We start from the raw sequence: 18,535 nt of genomic DNA on the forward strand, positions 1-18,535 counted from the left end.
ACCTCTGGACCCGGGATGGCAAGGCGTATAAAAGAAGGTGTGTGCACGCACATCCCCCACCCATCCAATCAGCCAATGAAGTATTTACTGCTTTACTGTTTTTTCGGTTAAATGGTACCATATAACTGTACAATATAGTATATTCATTCAATGTTGAATACAACGCTATATTCGATATATAAAACTAAAACTATATTCAATGCTGATTCCTAATGATTGTCATTCGAAAGTCTTTGGAAAATTACAAGAAAACATATGATTTGGTAAAATAAAAGGTAATATAAAATAATGGGTGGGGGTGGTAGAGGAGTGGGGGAAGAGCCATATTCTGTCTCACTCCCACAGCTCGGTATCTCTCTCTCACACCAATGCTACGAGGAGGACGCTTTCTAAGCGGCCGACCTATAGAAAGTTTTTTTGTCTGTAAAATTGTATGAAAAACATAAATTAAATCATACACAGGTTAGGTTTGGAGAGAAAGGGCTTATTGCCTGAGAATAGGTGTGAGGTGGATAGAAGTTCATGGTTTTGAGAGGAAACCATGAAGAAAATCAAAAACCATAAACCTATCCTTTCTCACACCTAAATACTATACACAGTCATTATTCCTAATTTTGAAAAATATTAACGAGCGGAAGTATCCCATTCTAAATTTAACATAATTCTGATTGTACTTTTTTGAAGAGTAAGAATTCTATTCAGGTTTTGCTTAGAGGTACAGCTATAAATACTTATGCCAAAAGATATTGATGATTCAATAAAAGCAAAATAAAGAATTCTATTAATAGCATAGATACCAGAAGTAATTATGCTTATTCCATGTAAGATTTTGGACTACAATTAATCCTAAAAACCTTGTTGTGGTGATTTCGTCCAATTTAGGTTATTATTTTGAAATTTAATTACAGGCTGTACAATTTGTTTTCTTTTTCCTGTTGTAAAAAACATAAAATTACTTTTGCTTAAATTTAACAAGAGCTGATGAGAATTTAAAAAAGTATTTAGTATATTTAAAGTAGGCTATCAGAACAAAGATTTTCTAAATTTGATAAAGATGAATTGCTGATTTTAAAAGTGACATCATCAGCATACAGGTAGATATTACTACTGTGTAAACTAATTGAAAATGGAATTGACAGATCCCTAATATAAATGAGAAATAATACACAATAATAATAAACATGTACACACAATGAAATATCTGTTACTATGTTTACTAAATGGTAAGTGTGAAAATGTAAAGGCAATCTGACTGTAGAACTGATTAAAAGAACTGGGTTGAATATTATGTTGTTTGTTGATATTTTTGTGGAATAGAAACACTATATTTACTACTACATTTGTTAGTCCTTTATGTTTGTTTTGATAATTATATTAGTTTTGTCTGCCGTCTTCAATGCTCAATTGCATTTGAAAATTAAATAATACTAGGTGAACCCGTGCGAATTCGCACGAATAATAAATTAGGATATTTTAGCAAACGTCGTTAGAAGTTGCGTCGTTGTATCGACGTTGGTCTTAAGCTCGATCGTTGAATATTTGCATTCTAGGTTATTCTTTCTGCTCTATTTGGCGGGACGGAGCTCATCATGCTGAAAACCTGCGCGTATGGATTAATATCAACCAAATGATGAGTAAAAATGTGCATGAGTTCAGTGCTGCAAGAGCCATTAGCTTTGTTTAGCATTCTTCCTTGAACGGTTTCGTGAAGCGGTTTTGACGTACGGAGATATACATTTGGGCATATGTGGGATGATCCCCTTCTGACAGTTGTAAGGTGCCAATTGAGTTTTAAATTGTGTCGTGCACCTTATACATGAAAGGCCCTCCACTGTTATGTTCTTCAATTTTAGCTCGAGTGCTGACCATTGCGAGCGCATTTAGATAACGATCTAAATGTTATCTTTGTAGTTTCTGCTTAAATGATTTGCTAGGTACATTAAGTAAGCTCTGGATATAATAGATTTCTCGATATGGTGGTAAATTCACTTATCCTTTATGGCAGCAGGATGAAAATCCTTCGTCTCGTCCTCTTTGTTCTTCTTTCAACACATTTCTGACATTTTAATGCCATCTCGCCAAGTGAATGCTGCTGAGTTCTTGTATTTGTCAGTGTAATTTTGTAAGTACACGTTGCCACTAACTGTTCCGCAGCTCCTCGTCTGGGCTCCTTACGTTTTGCATTGCTTGCCGTATGTTGACTCGCCGTGTCCGACCAGCAATACTTCTTTGTCATCGGTGACATGTTTAAACAAAAATATAATGTAAAACTTTTCTCCCGTTGTGTCCTATTGGTAACATTTTGCTGCCGGGTTTCTAATTATTTTTCAAAACATGCAAACTGTTTACATTTCAAAACCAAACAAAACAGCTGGGATTTATTTTTTTTAAACTAATGTATTGACATCTGTTTCAGAATATAATAACATTCAAATCAATCACAATGTTATCCTTATGGAAGGAACTTTGAGGGCAGCCCACGCCCTTAAAAAGATATATTTCGAAAATCTAAAGCCAGTTTGCACATCTACACTCCCAGACGAAGATTTTGGTATATAATATGTGGGGTTAAATCTTAACACAAAAAAGCCTTATTGTCCACAAAGTTTCATGTCGCGTATTAAATATATAGATAGATGTACTAAAGACATAAAAAAAAGTTTTCCTTATTATTTCATTTAAAAAACCCCTTATTGGCATTACTACTTATATAAATTAATAAATTGCAACATTTTGTAGTATAGATATTGTTTCTTTAATATTTCAAAAGACTATTGATGATGCACAATATTTCACAAGTTTATAACAGCTGATGTAAGTTTTACTAATCTTTTATAAGGGTGAAGATGGAAGGATTTGTAATTTAGTTTGAAAAAGATTGACCTACAAAAATTGTTCATTTAAATTTAATAATACAGTAGACCCCCTCTTAACCGACCCAAATGGGACCGGACCTAGGTCGGATGATTCAAAAGGTCGGATAAAACGGGCAATCCCTAAAATCATAACATAATAAAGTGCTATTCATTTGGAATTATATAATCATTATTTTGAAGTCATACTTGCATTATTTATAAAATAAACTACTCTTATCTCCTTTTTCATATTGATAGAAATGTCACAAATAAACACAAAACACGGTTAAGTCAAATAGGCCTACTTTCAGTAGAATATATTATAATACTAGGCAAGAGTCAATAAAATTCCTATTTCAATAACTTTACTACTGTAATGTAATAATTAATGCTTTCCAAATACATCGTAATACAGTACAGAACCTTTTGTCGTCATTAAAGATACAAGCGACCATTTTGTTACAAGACAGGACGTTTATTTATAGCCTCTCACTGGAGGCTCGAGGCAAAAAAACTATCTTGACCTTGGAGTTGTTAACACCCCTTCCCTGCCCTCCCTACAAGTTGCGTTGTTTGTTTACTCCAGCGATAAGATAATCAGTTCTCAAAATCGTAACGCACTTTATGATGTTATAAATTTGCCGCACAGATAACAAATCAGATCAGATGTGCTCGAGCTACGTACGATGATGACAAACTGACAATAGGCTATGCTATATTTTTTGTGATCTTCACAAGATAACTTATTGTTAGTCATATCCTGTGGAGATAAGCGTATGGTTCAGTTCTCATTGCCCAGCGTGGGAGCGGAAATGCCGAGATTCCTAGAAAGCGGCGGTTAAACCGAGCTGCTCTCAAAGCAAGGTCGGTTAAAACAAACTGTATTATTTTACGATCAAAGGCGGATAATCCGATTATCGGTTAATACGAGGTCGGTTAAGAGGGGGTCTACTGTAAGTAGTTTTGAAACTTCAAGATTTATATTTAACCCTTCCCGGACAGGCAAAATCATGACATAGAACGGGAAAAAATTACAGGAAAAAATAAAAACTAATTTTCCTTATTCGTGTTTTGTTATACAAGTATACATAAAATAAACACAATGGAACACTTCTTACTGTCAAAATAATTTTTTACTAGTTTTTAACTATGCGGATATATCCGCTACCCGTCCACGGATGAGTAGAAAAGCAGCGGATATATCCTCGTTAGTCAATAAATAAAGAACAATATGTAAACAATAAATAAAGACAACGTAGTGTTGAGTGCGAAACGTCAAGGGGGGAGCGTAGGAGAGGTGGGTGGTGCGCGGGAGAGGGGGAGGCACTTGAGAGGGGTAGATGCGGGTGAGAGGGGGGAGTGCGGGAGAGAGAGCGTAGCCATGGAGAGAGCAGGAAAGCGGTGCTTTGGTACCACAAAACATCTGGTTACTGCTCAAGCACCTGCCAGTCTGTCTGAAGAGAAGGCGGATATATCCGCTTCCCGTCCTGAACATCAAAAACCATAAGCGGATATATCCGCCACCCGTCCTTTATCGCTAAAGACTTAGGCCCAATTCACACCGAACGGACATCGGGCGGAGACGTGGCACGGCCGAGGCACAGACGTGGCAGTGACGTGGCGTGTTCAATGCACACCGAAGGGACGGTGAAGGGACGGTACAGTGTTGAGACAACCTGTATGTAGACTAGACGTTTTGGTTTTTGCTTATTTATATTAATGTCAATGGTGTTAGTTGATTTCTGTCAACTTAATTAGTACAAACAAGGGAATTGTTCTACTTCCTCACAAAATTTGATATTAAATTCAATGTCGTCTCGCATAGTGAAGAAACAACTCACAATCTACACACAAAAACACTCTACACAACAAGGTTGGTAAGTACAAGCACACTATACACAAGAAGGTTGGTAAGTATAGTACAATATTTGCAGTCCGAACAACGGGCGCGCTACGGACATGCCACTTCCGATACGCCACGAGGGACGCCAAAGCGACGTGGCGGTGGCGGGAGGGCGGCCGCCCGCGCCACGTCACTTGTGTGTGCATTGACCAATTTGTTTACATGGGGAGGCGAGGAACGGACATAAGTCCTCGCCTCGTCCGTGCCACGTCTCCGCCCGACGTCCGTTTGGTGTGAATTGGGCCTTAGGCGGATATATCCGTCACCCGTCCGGGAAGGGTTAAAATGTCAAAATAAAGAAAAAAGATATGTAAATAAGGGAGGAGGTAGGTACTTTAATCATGTATGTGAAAATGTAATTCAAACATTTGGTAAGTTTTTCTCATATCAGCCTACACAAGATTTAAAATTAATCAAAACCAAAATGGCGGTTTCCACTACTTACCAGATTTAAAAGCTACAAACGTTTCTATAAAGGCCATAAAGGTTTAATTTTGTTTCTAAAAGCGTTCGCAGATGTGTAATTATTTTATAAAGCGATGTAAAAATGTTATTAAGACCAAAATGTTTCTATGTCATGTCTTCTTCCCGTTGCAAAGCACGGGTACAACAGCTAGTCTACTATAAATTTTGACAGTCTAAAAATATCATGGTATAACGTTAAACAGACCCTAAAAGGGCTTCTACATCAGCTTCTACAAGCTTCTACACCAAAAACCCCTTTTAGAATATACAAAAATTAGTTATTACAAGCATAGGGGGTTATATGTTATATGTATTTACCTGTTTGATGATCAGAGCCCCTTTGATGTGAGGAGCTGTAGGCAGAGCTGTGGACCAGATCACCAGACATTGCTTGGGCAGACAGTGGCACATCAATCTCATCAGCTTCACCATATTGTCTTTGTATTCTGGAGCCCCATTCGGACCCCATCTAAATAGTATTTCCATAACATCAAAAAATATATTATTTTTAAAGAGTTTTTTCTTTTTGTTACGCTATGGTTTCCTTAATTCTTAGTCAATTTTCATAAATGAGGTAGGCTATATATAATTTGATAAACCTTTTTACCGCTTCACCAGAAAAATATACAAATCACACACATTTCAGTGGTTTGAAATCAAAACATTCTATTGTATCAGTCGTCATTTAATTCTGGCTTAGAATAATGATTTTTAAGTAGGCTAACTAGTTTATTTATAAGATTAATTAAATGTACCCCGCTAACATACCAGAGCTGTGGGGCATTTTCAAAGAGGTACCCCTCTTTGGACGCACCTAGCAAAGATTTCTTAAGGCAATACACACCCAAACCATAAGTGTTGTAACAGTCATACAACCTCATGTTGCATCACCTAAACATTTTTTTACATATTACATATTAATATTAAATAAATAAATAAATAAAAAGGCCTTTATTTGAGAGCGAGTTTCATAATTACATATTATTACATATTACATTAGCCAATTACTAAGGATGTACTCAATTCAGTATGAAATAAAATTCCAATTTAAAAATTCATTAACCTGATTGGTCCTGGAGGATCTGGAAAAACTGTGCTATACTAAACGCTATTTCATATGCTACGAGGGGATGGCAAAGATGTTTTGACAGTGATATTCATTAACCAATGCACAGCTTTTTCCAGATGGACTAACATCACATTCACTCTTCAAAATACCAGTAACAGACCATCTTAGACCCGTCCGACTCATAGATAAGCACTGACACAAAGGACAGGGAATTCAAGCAGACCTCATCACCTGGGACAAAATGCCCATAGGTAATTCCAAAAGAGACACTCGCCTTAGTAAACGACCTCATAAATAACAACCTTCCTTAAGAAAAATTAGTGTCATTTTCAACAAGTTTTGCCAGTTCCATCACACGACATTATAAAAGCCAGGGCCGAACTTACCTAAGGGCGAACAGGGCGAGCGCCCGGGGCCCGCGGGCCTAGGGGGGCCCCCTTGCACAGTAGTTTTTATTAAGGCTAAACATCCCTGAAAAAGTTGTGTTTCTGGCCCGATGGATAGCAGCACCTCTGCGGCAAATTTGTACCACTTATAATTTCCGTATTTATCATCAGATTTTTGTTTTGTAAACGGTTTTGTAAATGATATGAATAAGACATTCACGCTATTTTGCTAATGTTTTTTAAAATTTATTTACAAAAAAGTTTTATAAACAATTTTTTTTGCTGTAATTATTTTTTTCAATCGCAGGTAGTCATTTTGTAAAGAGAAATTTTAAAAGAATTTGCCGTTTTCAGATATAAATTCGGTCAAACGGTTGTATCGGAATCGTTTTTTAAAGAAATTATCATTATTTCTCTCGCGCTCCGGTCCCCTCCCCCTCCCCCCGCATAGCGCAGCTCCAGTGCCCAGCCGCTCTGCCCGGCCCTGCAACGCGACTGTAGCTTCGTCATCTCAACCTCGCATTCATACTCTGACCGGACACACTTACTAGACTGGACTCCTGATTTTAACAGATACTAGTGTGTATGATTTAAAAACAAGTATTTTCTGTAAGTCGGAAAGAGACATCTATTCTAATCAAATTGAAGTTTTATCCGTCTGTACATTGCTTAGATTCATGGAGTTTTTGGTTATTATTACGTTTCATAGCCTAAGAAAGCCTATGAATAAAGCCTATCAGTAATATATAAAAATTGAATACTTGTGTCAGGCAATTAAAATTACAGTAATCATAATTGTTATTTCTTTAACTGAGAATGCTCATTCCGATGACTAAAATAGCGAGATGTGTTAGCGCTAAAACAGCATTGCGAGAGTTGGCGCAAAACACTCTCGCACTCTAATTTTTACGTTTTCTTTCTGGACCCCAAAATAATAGCTCATGCTATGAAAATGATAAAAAATTAGTGAAATATTTTTTTAGTAAACCATCATGAATTTTTAAAGCTTTACGTTGTTAACGTATCAATGTTTTGTGTACTGTGCATTTATTTACTTACTAGCTGTTTGCCCGTTCTACGTAGGGCCTACGGAAATCTTTTAGTAAGTTGAAACCTTATATTCTGAACAGGAGTTGGTTTGCATATTTAGTGTGCATTTTGCATTAAAAGAAGGCCTGTAATTGAAAGTTACTTTTCACACAGGTTAAAAGTAGTTAATATACTACTACCTCAACCTTACTATTGCACACTTTATTCGGGTTGAAATTTTCATTAACAAAGGTGCTCTTGTCTTTTCCCACGAAACAATGAGAAAAAGGACATTAATGCGTTGCCAACAGACATACAAACAAAAATACAGAATTGAATTAGGGGATTTGCTACGCTTTAACCAAAGCAAATTACAAAGTAATTATTTGAAAGTTTTGATAGTGTCATCAAATTTTATCATAATCGTTGTTAGTCCTAATCAAACTGTAAAATTGATGTAAATCCGTTGGCAAATATATAAATAAGTAAATAAATACACAGTCCACAAAACATTTAAAACGTTAACAACGCCAAGCTTTAAAAATTCATGATGGTATGCAAAAAAAATTTTCACTAATGGTTTTTCATTTTCATTGCATTAACTAACATTATGGAGTCCAGACAGAAAACGCAAAAATTGTACAGGAAGACATCAATTTAATTTAATAAGAAATAAGGTGCAGCACTAACGATAACTATAGTTGTAAATAGTAATGTGTTTGTACGTAAAACTGTTTCTTACTACTACCAATGGTTCTAAGGAAAAGTGTAGCAGTACCAAAAACCAACGTTTACATTTAAGAAAAGAACTATAGTAGGCCTACTTACGACCAATTCAAACTGTCCTTCTAATTAAACTGTATTATAGGTGTTAATCCGTTGACAAATATAAAAATAAATAAATACACAGGCCACAAATTATGTAACATGTAATGTTAACATTGTAAAGCTTTAAAAACTCACTATATGGTTTTCTAAAAAAAACTTTCACTTGATGTTGTACAGTTCAGAAGTTATTAATCTCCCTTGGTTTTACATTTTTTAAGTTTTCGAAAATTTATTTTCCATTAATAGTATTATTTGTAAGCAACTTTTAATGTTAACATATTATTGACGTTATTCTTATTATTACGTAATCTCTAAACGATAATCGGTACATATATCTAGCAAACATTCGGAGGAAATGTGACAAAAAACGCACAAATCAGAGGTTTCGGACGTTAGTAATTTTCCTAAATAGGAAAAGTACCGATATCGTTGTCGAAATGTAAGTAAGTAGACACCAAAAATGGCAGCCAGTGGCACATTGGAAAAGTGAGTTTAGCTACATCTGTAAGCTAAACTGTTACCTCTGTTACGATCACAGCGAAATCACAAAGATCTTCCAAGATCGCAGCAACATCCACGATCACCCACTGCAGTTCTGATTTTTTACTTTGCACTTTACACATCTGTCTTTGAAGCGCCGTCAATGAGTGGAAACCTGTTTTGTAAGCTATTAGTTACGATGATAAATAAATGTAAGTTTACCAGCACTAATATACAGCACTGTTTCACAGTATTTTTCCCGGTTATCAAAACTCAAGAACAATCGTTGCACTTGCGATTAATTAAACCGGTTAAGTAAGGTACAACCAAGGCTGCACAACGTTTTTAATCTAACTTAATACTTTAATACTTTTTAATACTTTTCGATGAAATGGCGACCATACAAAGTAGGTATTTTAAGCCAAGTATGAATGGAGATGAGTGTAGTAGGATGAGTGGCGCGATCTTGTAGTCTTGTTAGTGACTAAGGCCGACATATTCCTTAGACACAGCTGTTAATTAATAGCCCATACAGCTAATGGCAACCATCGATGGCAACTAAGGGACCTACAGTTTAAAGTGGAATCCGAACCACATTTTTGCCTTGGTATATACGAATTGGTCTAATTACCAGGATAGTACTGCGGATAGTCGTAGTACTCACTCGTGCGGACGTTAATCCACACCAGAGAGTATCGCATCCAAAGTGCATGCCTATAAATATCCACAATTCGTGACCTCCTAGTAGCTGGATTACAGGACGTCGCCACCCGTCCCAGTTTGGATGTGCTAACAAAACTTGATCGGAAATGGTTGCGGTATTTGTAAACAACTTTTAATGTACACATATACGTGACAGCTAGAAGTGAGAACTAATCCAAACAGCTGATCGTTATTTCATAAAGTGTAATAGTAAACATTGGTTGGCATGAAAAAATATGTTCCCTTTGCCTACTCCAGTAATCACTTCTAACTTTACACTTTGTTCAGACATACCTAACACAACCAATCGTACTCCATTATCTAATCCAGACCCTTAAAATTGGGAAAACGTCTATTTCAAATTTATAATAGTATGCATATTACAGTACATATTACATATCATATGCTTTAAATAAAGTTAAACCACGTGTTTTAAAGTAAACAAAGCAGACATGACCTAGATTCCCATGTTATTTAAATGTGAATTATTTTATTCCGTAACAACCTTTTGGCGCATAATTAAGAAAAATGAATATTTTTCCCCAAAATTTCATGCCGAGACCTTTAAAATGAGACCTCTCCCAGCTTTCTACGTCTTCCCGTTCGCTCACAATTTCATTGTAAAATTTTGGGCTTACGGAATTAGATATATAGATAGATTGGGAAAAAATTTGACAAAATTCGAACCAAATTGGGTTTTTGATGGTTCGTTATTTTGTTTTCAAAGAAGCGAGGCCATGTTTTTATAGCCAAAGACACTCTCATCAATCCAGTAAATACGGAAAAATTATTAGAACCTTGATCGGAACTTTAGTTTTCTAGGAGTAGGCCGCGCAAAATGACATTTTGGCACAGAATAGACAAACAGACAGACAGAAATTGAGATAAGACTTGTTTCGGCTTTCTTATGTTATGAAACGTAAAAATAACCATAACCTGCATGATTCTAAGCAATGTACAGACAAAACTGTAATTTTATTTATATAAATTTATATATTTGCCAACAGATTTACACCAATTTTACAGTTTGATTAGGCCTAAATACGATTATCATAAAATTAAAAATTTGATGACACTATCAAAACTTTTAAATACTTATTTTGTTTGCAATTTGTTTTGGTTAAAGCGTGGCAAAACCCCAATTCAATTCTGTATTTGTTCGTGTATGGAAGCGCGGGAAACCGTCATCCACCGGTGTACTACAAGCAACACCCCAGCAGCGTTGTGGGGGGGGGAGGGGTAGCAAATGTGAGTGTGACCTTGGAATGAGTCACAGCGGCCCTGTCCTGCACCGGCTTCATGTCTCTCTCGCGTTTGTTATAATTACTGTAAATGTTTAAACAACGATACCGACTGAACCCGCCAAACGATTTTAAAAATTTAAAAAGTAAAATTAATTAAAAATTATTGTCTTTAAAATGACTACCTGCAATTTTCATTTTTTATTTTGTAACACAATTATTTTACTATAATTTGTTTAACCAACAACTTAATTCAAATTTATCTTCAATGGCGTGAATTGTTATCTTATCCCGTTCACAAATCAGTTTTCAAAATGAAAATCGGATGAAAATTCCACCAATAAACACCAACACAAAATGACTCCATTTTGGTGCTGCGACGTGGTGGCAGAATTTGGAACTAAACCTGGGATGTTTAGCCTTAATATTTAATAACTTCGAAAATTAATCAGACACTTACCGAATGGCTTTTTTTTAACAGCTTTATTGTCGTTATCCTATATTTAAGGTTATTGTTAGGTGATTAAGGTATTACTAGGAACACAAAACTATTGACTCTAAGGGACTTTTCCTGTAGTGTTGCACTGGGCCCCGCGCTTAGGCCTAGTTTACACGAGCATAGCTGCTAGGCTGTGACGGATCAGTTTCAGTTTCAATGAAGCCGTTCACACGAACGTAAAGGTTGCGGCGATCGAGTTGAAGGAGCCCCTTTGCTTGGGGCAAAAAATACAATAAATAATATAAAAACTCTTGTCCTAACGTAGAACGTAACTTGTACAATTGTGTTGGGTTAAATGGAGATTCAATGGAGTTCTAATACTTTTAAATAAAAATATTGCTCTGTTTATGTTTTATTAAATGTTATTCATTTACCTCTAAGTATGTACCAATCATGATCGACTCTCGCCGACCCCGACTCATTGTCTCGGCGAGCGCCGTGCACATCCAGCGCTGTGGCTTGGGGCCCTGCCCAGGCGGGGGCGACTGATCCGCGGCCCGGCGGTACGGCGGTGAACCACAAGATCAACTGTTTCTGAACTTGTGTCATCTGCTAATTTGTTATGTTTACATTTTGGAACTTAACTTCGGTGAATTGGCGAGGCGATTCTGCTAGTAAGGGTTTAGTTTGATTATAAATATTAACAAATTTTATGAACCCTTACAATTTTAAGGGACAGAAGTACAGTATTATATTAACCATTCAATTAAAAGGTTTTGTAAAATAGTAACTAAGTTATACATCGAAATTTGGATCTCCAATTTAGTCGTTAAGAGTCAAAATCATACAGCGCCAGTAAGATAAAAAAAAATCTATATAGACATTTTATAACAACTGGGGTTGTCTGGTGTTAACAAAAATTACATTTATTGGGAGCGGGTAAGCGTAGTCGACTGAAATCGTAAACAAGCAATAAGCAGAAGCAGCTGCAACTATAAATGATAATGAGGTGATAAGGGATCCTGTCTATTCCTGTCTGTCTCACGCACGCGCATACACATTCATACAATGCCTTATTGCCTATCCAAAACAATTTAAATCACTTTACTCCCAGTGTGTTTTTGGTTGTCATTATCGTACTTTTGTGTTGTATTTTATTAATAATCCTGCAAACACTACAAAGACTAATCTATAAAAAGTAAACTTTAAAATTGTTTTGAATTGTATCTTATAAACGTTGTAAAAGGTTTGTTAGTAAAATTATAGTAGTATGTTATAAAATAAATTAATGCTTTAAAAGTTGATACATTAACTCTGACTTACAGCACGTGTTTAAATATAACTTATTCCATTAGTTAATGTTAGCATTGACTATAACAGTTTAACATTCTGTGTATAGTCAATGATGTTAGTTAGTTTTTATTTGTGTTTTCATTCAAACACCAAATAGAATTTGTATTACAGTAAAAAAAAATTTAATTAAACCTTTTACAAGTATGTGTTATTTTGTTTTTATTTTATCTATAGTTTTCATTATTTGTTGCAAAGGATATTACATTTTAATGTATTGTAAAAAAATGTGTAAGGTACCTTAATTTTTATAAATACAGTTACAACAAGAACAAAATCATAACACCGTACATTGTTGCTATCTTCAGACTTCAAATATTACATAAATTTAGTTTATGCAAAATACAGCATACTATTCTAACAGGTTTACATACATTGCCTAGTTAAAATTAGTGTGCATGTAATATGCGTTATATTACCTTTAACCACAAAGATGTTAAACTTTTGCATAAAGAACAAATATCAAACTGGAATTACTGTATTGCATTTAAATATTAGATCCATAAGAATTAATTGGGATAATTTTTGTATTATGTTTGGTAATAGTATTGTTAATATTTTTGATGTTATGATTTTTACTGAGGTTAGTTAAGGATGATTTGTTGGACTTGCTTAGTTTATTCAGATTAAGTAATTTTTGCATGTTTCATAATCTAAGGAAAGGAAAGAAGGGAGGATGGATTTTAATTTTTTTGTAAAAGAAAATATAAAAGTAGGGGAGAAACCCTGCAATAGTAACCATTTTGAAAGCGCTATAATTAGTATTAAAAAATGTAATATTGATTTGAATATTATTGCTGTCTACAGACCACCATCTAAAAGTGAAATATTATTTATACAAGAGCTGGACCACATTATAAAAGATCATAAAGGAAATTTATTAGTAATGGGTGACGTGAACATTGATATAAAAAATGTACAAAAGAATGATGTCCAGGAATATATGAGTGTTTTGGCAAGCCATGGTTTAAAATCTTACATTAAATGACTTTACAAGAGAAGAAATCAGAGCAGGAAAACTGTGTCAGAGTTGCATTGACCATGCATGCTTGAGAATAAGGAAGGCCAAAGCTCAGTCAGATATCGTTCAAGTCAAGATAGCTGACCACTACGCCTGTGTGATCAACATCCAGCCTGCCGATTCCTGCCCAGCTTATCTGGTTGATAAGACATACAAGGCTGTCAATGGTCACCAGCTAGGACAGGTCTTAGGGCAGATGGACTGGCAATCTGTAGATAATATAGATTATATTGATGAGCAGTACAGAATGTTTTGCTCTTACTTTACAAAAGCGTATAATGAATGTACGTATGATAAAAAAGTTAGTAAAAATAAAACACCTAAAAAACCTTGGATGACCCATAACATTTTAAACATGATTAAAGATAGAGATGCATTGTTTATCAAATATAAGAAACATCCCAACAGAGTTGATTATAAAGAGGGATTCATTTTTCTGAGAAATAAAATCAACAAAGAAATTGTTAAAGCAAAAAGAAATTTCTATCACAATATTTTTACCATTAATAAAAGAAATATCAGAAAAACATGGTCCCAGATAAATAATATTTTAGGACAAAATCACAAAGAAAGTATAGATAATATTGTGATTAAATTCTTAGGAAAAACGAATACATCCCAAGAAATAATCAATAATTTTGTTAAACTTTTTACTCGGGGAATAGATGAAGTAGTTCATGACTGTAATATTGAAACTATACAATCTACACAGCAGACAGAGGTTAAATCATCTTTATACATCCCTTTGATAGATATAAACACACTGAAAGCCATACTTAACTCAATGAATAAAAAAGGTCCTGGATTAGATGGAATAAAAGTTACTGATTTAAAAATAAACTCAGAGGTGTTAGCTGGAACTTTGGTCAAACTTACAAATAATTCCTTGAAGAAAGGCAAGATTCCAGAGGATATGAAAAAAGCCATTATAAGACCAGTTTACAAATCTGGAAGTCATTACAATTACTCTAACTACCGTCCGATATCAATTTTATCCTCTGTTGATAAGATTATTGAGAGATATGTGGCAAATAATTTGAATAGATTTTTAAATGAGAATAAAATCATCAACAACTGTCAGTATGCATATCAAACAGGAAAAGGAACAAATGATTTATTGGCAGATTTCTCAGATTTAGTAAATACATAATGAGCTAAGTGGTGGAAAACAAGTACTGGTAGTTTTTATTGATTTTTCTAAGGCATTTGATACCCTTAAACATGACAAAATTAGTGATGCTTTAGAGAGAAGTGGTGTAAGAGGAATTTTCAAATATTGGTTTATGGATTATATGAGCAATAGAAATATTATTGTAAAAGTAGATAAGGCATACAGTAAAACAGAGGTCTTGAAATATGGCGTGCCCCAAGGAAGCATTTTAGGCCCTTTAGTATACCTTTTATATGTGAGTAACATGTCAGATGTAATGAAAAACAGTAAAATCTATATGTATGCTGATGACACAGTGTTGGTTAGGTACCTCGGACAAAAGTGTAGAACTGGCAGAGAAAAAATTACAGGAGGACTTCTTATATTTAACCAAATGGTGTCATGACAACGGATTAAAGATAAACGAGAAAAAATCTAAAATAATGCATATACATTCACCCTTTTTTACCTGTAGAAATCCTCAAATAAAAGCTCACTCTCATAATTGCTTACATCTTGAAACTCACAAAGGAGATAAATGTCAATGTAGATGCCTAGACAATGTATGTAGTTTTAAATATTTAGGAATTATAGTGGATCATAATTTCAAATGGGATGTGCATGTAAGAGAAGTCACAAAAAAGCTAAGGGTGTGTGCAGCAAAATTCTACTATCTACGACAATATCTGCCCTACAACACCATGAAATTATTGTATTCCTCAATGTGCGAGTCAATAATTAGATATGGCTTAAAAGCATGGAGAAGTGCTGCACACACGACCATGCTCCAAGTACAGACGGCCCAAACCAGATTATTAAAAATTATAGCAAAGCTTGATGGTGCTATTGTTAGGGCTAATCCTATTTGTTGTTTTGAGGTTACTAACACGTTGTCAGTTGAAAAATTGTTCAAGTTCTTGTTAATTATAGACTATTATTTCTCTAATAGATTTAAAGAAAAAACTCTCATAAGTACAATTCTAGGAGAACCTTTTATGTTATGCCTAGCGTGACAAAATAAATATACTAAGAGAACTAGACATTATTTAGTGCCATATTTGTTTAATGAGTTACCAATGAGTTCAAGTAATTTTAAGTCATACTCTTCCTTGAAAGCTGAATTAAAAAGATTTTTAATAAGTTGTTAAAGTTTTCAGAATTTATCTTTGTTAATAGTTATAATTCTATGCGTTGTTATTGTTAAATATTGTTTAAATAGTTTAGGTAAAACATGGGATTGTTAATTACTTAAGTAATTTGTTGTTTTATTCAAATATTTATTTACTTGTATTAAAATTTTTGTTATATTTTTTAGTTTTTCCTATTATTGTTAAAACAATGAAAGAAAAGGTAATGAAATGTGAAAACTTATCTATTTAATACAACAGATTGGGAGAATAGCTTGTACCAGATAAGAAACTGACTGGAATTTTTGTAAATGGACTTTTGAACTGGACTCTATCTATAGCTGCGGACAAGCCTACTGAGGCTTTTGTAGCTTTGAATAAAATGTATTTTGTTTATTATGTTTTTGTTGCATGAAATAAAAAAATAAATAAAATTGTGTACCGTATATTCTTGTATAATCATACTGGGGCAAATTTGCCCAGGGCGTCTGACGCCCTGATAAAAGCCATTGTTAAAAATGCAGCTGAAACGGTGTCCATTGTGAGCTCATGTTCAATTTTGCCAATTAACAAAAACCTTAACTTAACAGTAAATTGAGGGGTTGCTTAAAATAGGAAAGGTGATTTTTAAATTTTGTCAAAATACCCCAACCCAGATATCGCAATCCCAAAACATTGCCACCGTGACTTCAAAAGCCCCATTTCCAAAGTTGTTAACGTCTCAAAAATCAATGAGCCCAATGTTAAAAAATTTTATTCAAAACCCATATAACGATTGTACTTCAATCAACCAATTTTTTTTCCGTACAGTAAACAGTTTATCTCAGTTCTGATGAGGTTCCCTGCAAATAGACAGAAAACACTCAGGACAGTTGCATCCATTATAATTTATTTACTCATAAGCTTCAGGTTTGACACCTCCTAAACTCATGATAAAAATAAACCCTATTATCATGTTGATTAGAAACCTTTGCACAAATACCAGTAGCCCAGTGGTTCCCAAACTATGGGTCGCAGCCCACTGGCTATAAATAATATTATAATAATATTATTTTATAAGCGAGTCATGAGAAAAAAAATCCAATGTGGTAGTGGGTCACCAGACCAAAAAGTTTGGGAATCGCTGCAGTAGCCAACAAAGGTCAAGGACCTTGCATACAATATTTTAATAAAAATGTGTGTATGATGGACAAAACTATTTAGTGCACACATAAAATTCATTGAAACATCACCTGGTTAAGTCCCACAGGCAGGAATTCATCACTATGACATCAGGTGCCAGTTTAGGATATTTTTTATAATTATTGAACAATTCTTCCAGTTGGCGATTGTAGCAGCGGGTCAAAAATGAAAACTCCAGCACAGTTCCATTGCCTTGGTCCTAAAAAAATTACAGTAGATAATAAGGATGTAGGCTTACGCTTGTTCAAATGTTAATTGCACACATACTTGATCACTGGGTAAATTTTGCTATTTCTACAGAAAACTGCATATTCTCATTTAGACCAAACATATAGTTTATTTAATCTTTATTATAAAACAATAATAGAGCAAGTATTGAATTTGAATGCGATACGGTACTATAGACAATACTCTCTCAACAATACTCCATTTTTAGACGTTGCACAGCAACCTACATGCAACTCACTTGGGCCGATTTGTACAAATGTGCCTTACTAGTTTATTTAAATCCATTTTATTTTGTATTCAAATGATACTTAAATTGTATGTAAATCAATCAATCGATTAGTTTTAAAAATACCAAACATCAATCATGTATACAGTAGACTCCCTATCATCCGGACTCCTCGGGACCGAGGCTAGTCCGGATAATGGGTTTTCCGGTTAAATCGACGTCCTCAAAAACTCGTTAAAACGAACTGTTTACTGTGATATTCAACTTAAATTTAGGAGAGCATTGTATTAAGACACGTGATCACTGGTCTCAAATCTTTCCCACTAGAACAGTCGTTTCAGTACTGTCCACTTCCTGCCGATCTAGTCCGGTTAAACCAATGAGCTGATAAAAATTGTCCGGTTAAAGAGATGTTATTTCCGCCAAGTGTAGTCCGGTTAAACCGATGTCCAGTTAAAAGGTGTCCGGATAAGAGGGTGTCAACTGTATTCATTATGCAGAAAAAATCACTATAGTTATAATTTAGTTTCTTGGGAAGTATTTTCCTAGTGTAAACCATTCCTAGATATGTTGGAATTTATAACAATAGTGTAAATAGGTCAAACATAACAGCATACTCGTATATTGGTTATGACTTAAAAGATAAAATAAAAACATGTTGTTATGAATTACTGTTCTTAGTAATCAGCTGATGTATTTATTTAGTTTTTGTTTGTATTATAGATTTGTTTACCTTTCCAGCTCACAACAAATTCAATAAACTTGATAATCAAACAGATAACAACAGATAGTCAAAATCTAAATGGAAAGGCTTTTAAAACCAGACAGGTTTGATATAAATCCTCAAAATCCTT

General features: G+C 34.5%; 1 protein-coding gene across 1 annotated transcript in view; it reads right to left on the minus strand.

Moving 5' to 3' along the window:
- The window catches only part of LOC128983096 (PC-esterase domain-containing protein 1A-like), a 124,780-nt gene that overhangs the window by 67,240 nt on the left and 39,005 nt on the right, over positions 1-18,535 (minus strand). The window contains exons 4-5 of the mRNA XM_054402257.1: positions 17,278-17,426; positions 5,542-5,692 (exon numbers count right to left, since the gene is read on the minus strand). Of these exons, the coding sequence (XP_054258232.1) occupies positions 5,542-5,692; positions 17,278-17,426 (300 nt within the window). The remainder of the gene's footprint in view (positions 1-5,541; positions 5,693-17,277; positions 17,427-18,535) is intronic.

The sequence above is a fragment of the Macrosteles quadrilineatus genome, unplaced genomic scaffold, assembly GCF_028750875.1.
Source record: "Macrosteles quadrilineatus isolate MER2022 unplaced genomic scaffold, UCM_ALF_1.0 Scaffold_1__1_contigs__length_201487025, whole genome shotgun sequence".
Classification (NCBI taxonomy): Eukaryota; Metazoa; Arthropoda; class Insecta; order Hemiptera; family Cicadellidae; genus Macrosteles; species Macrosteles quadrilineatus.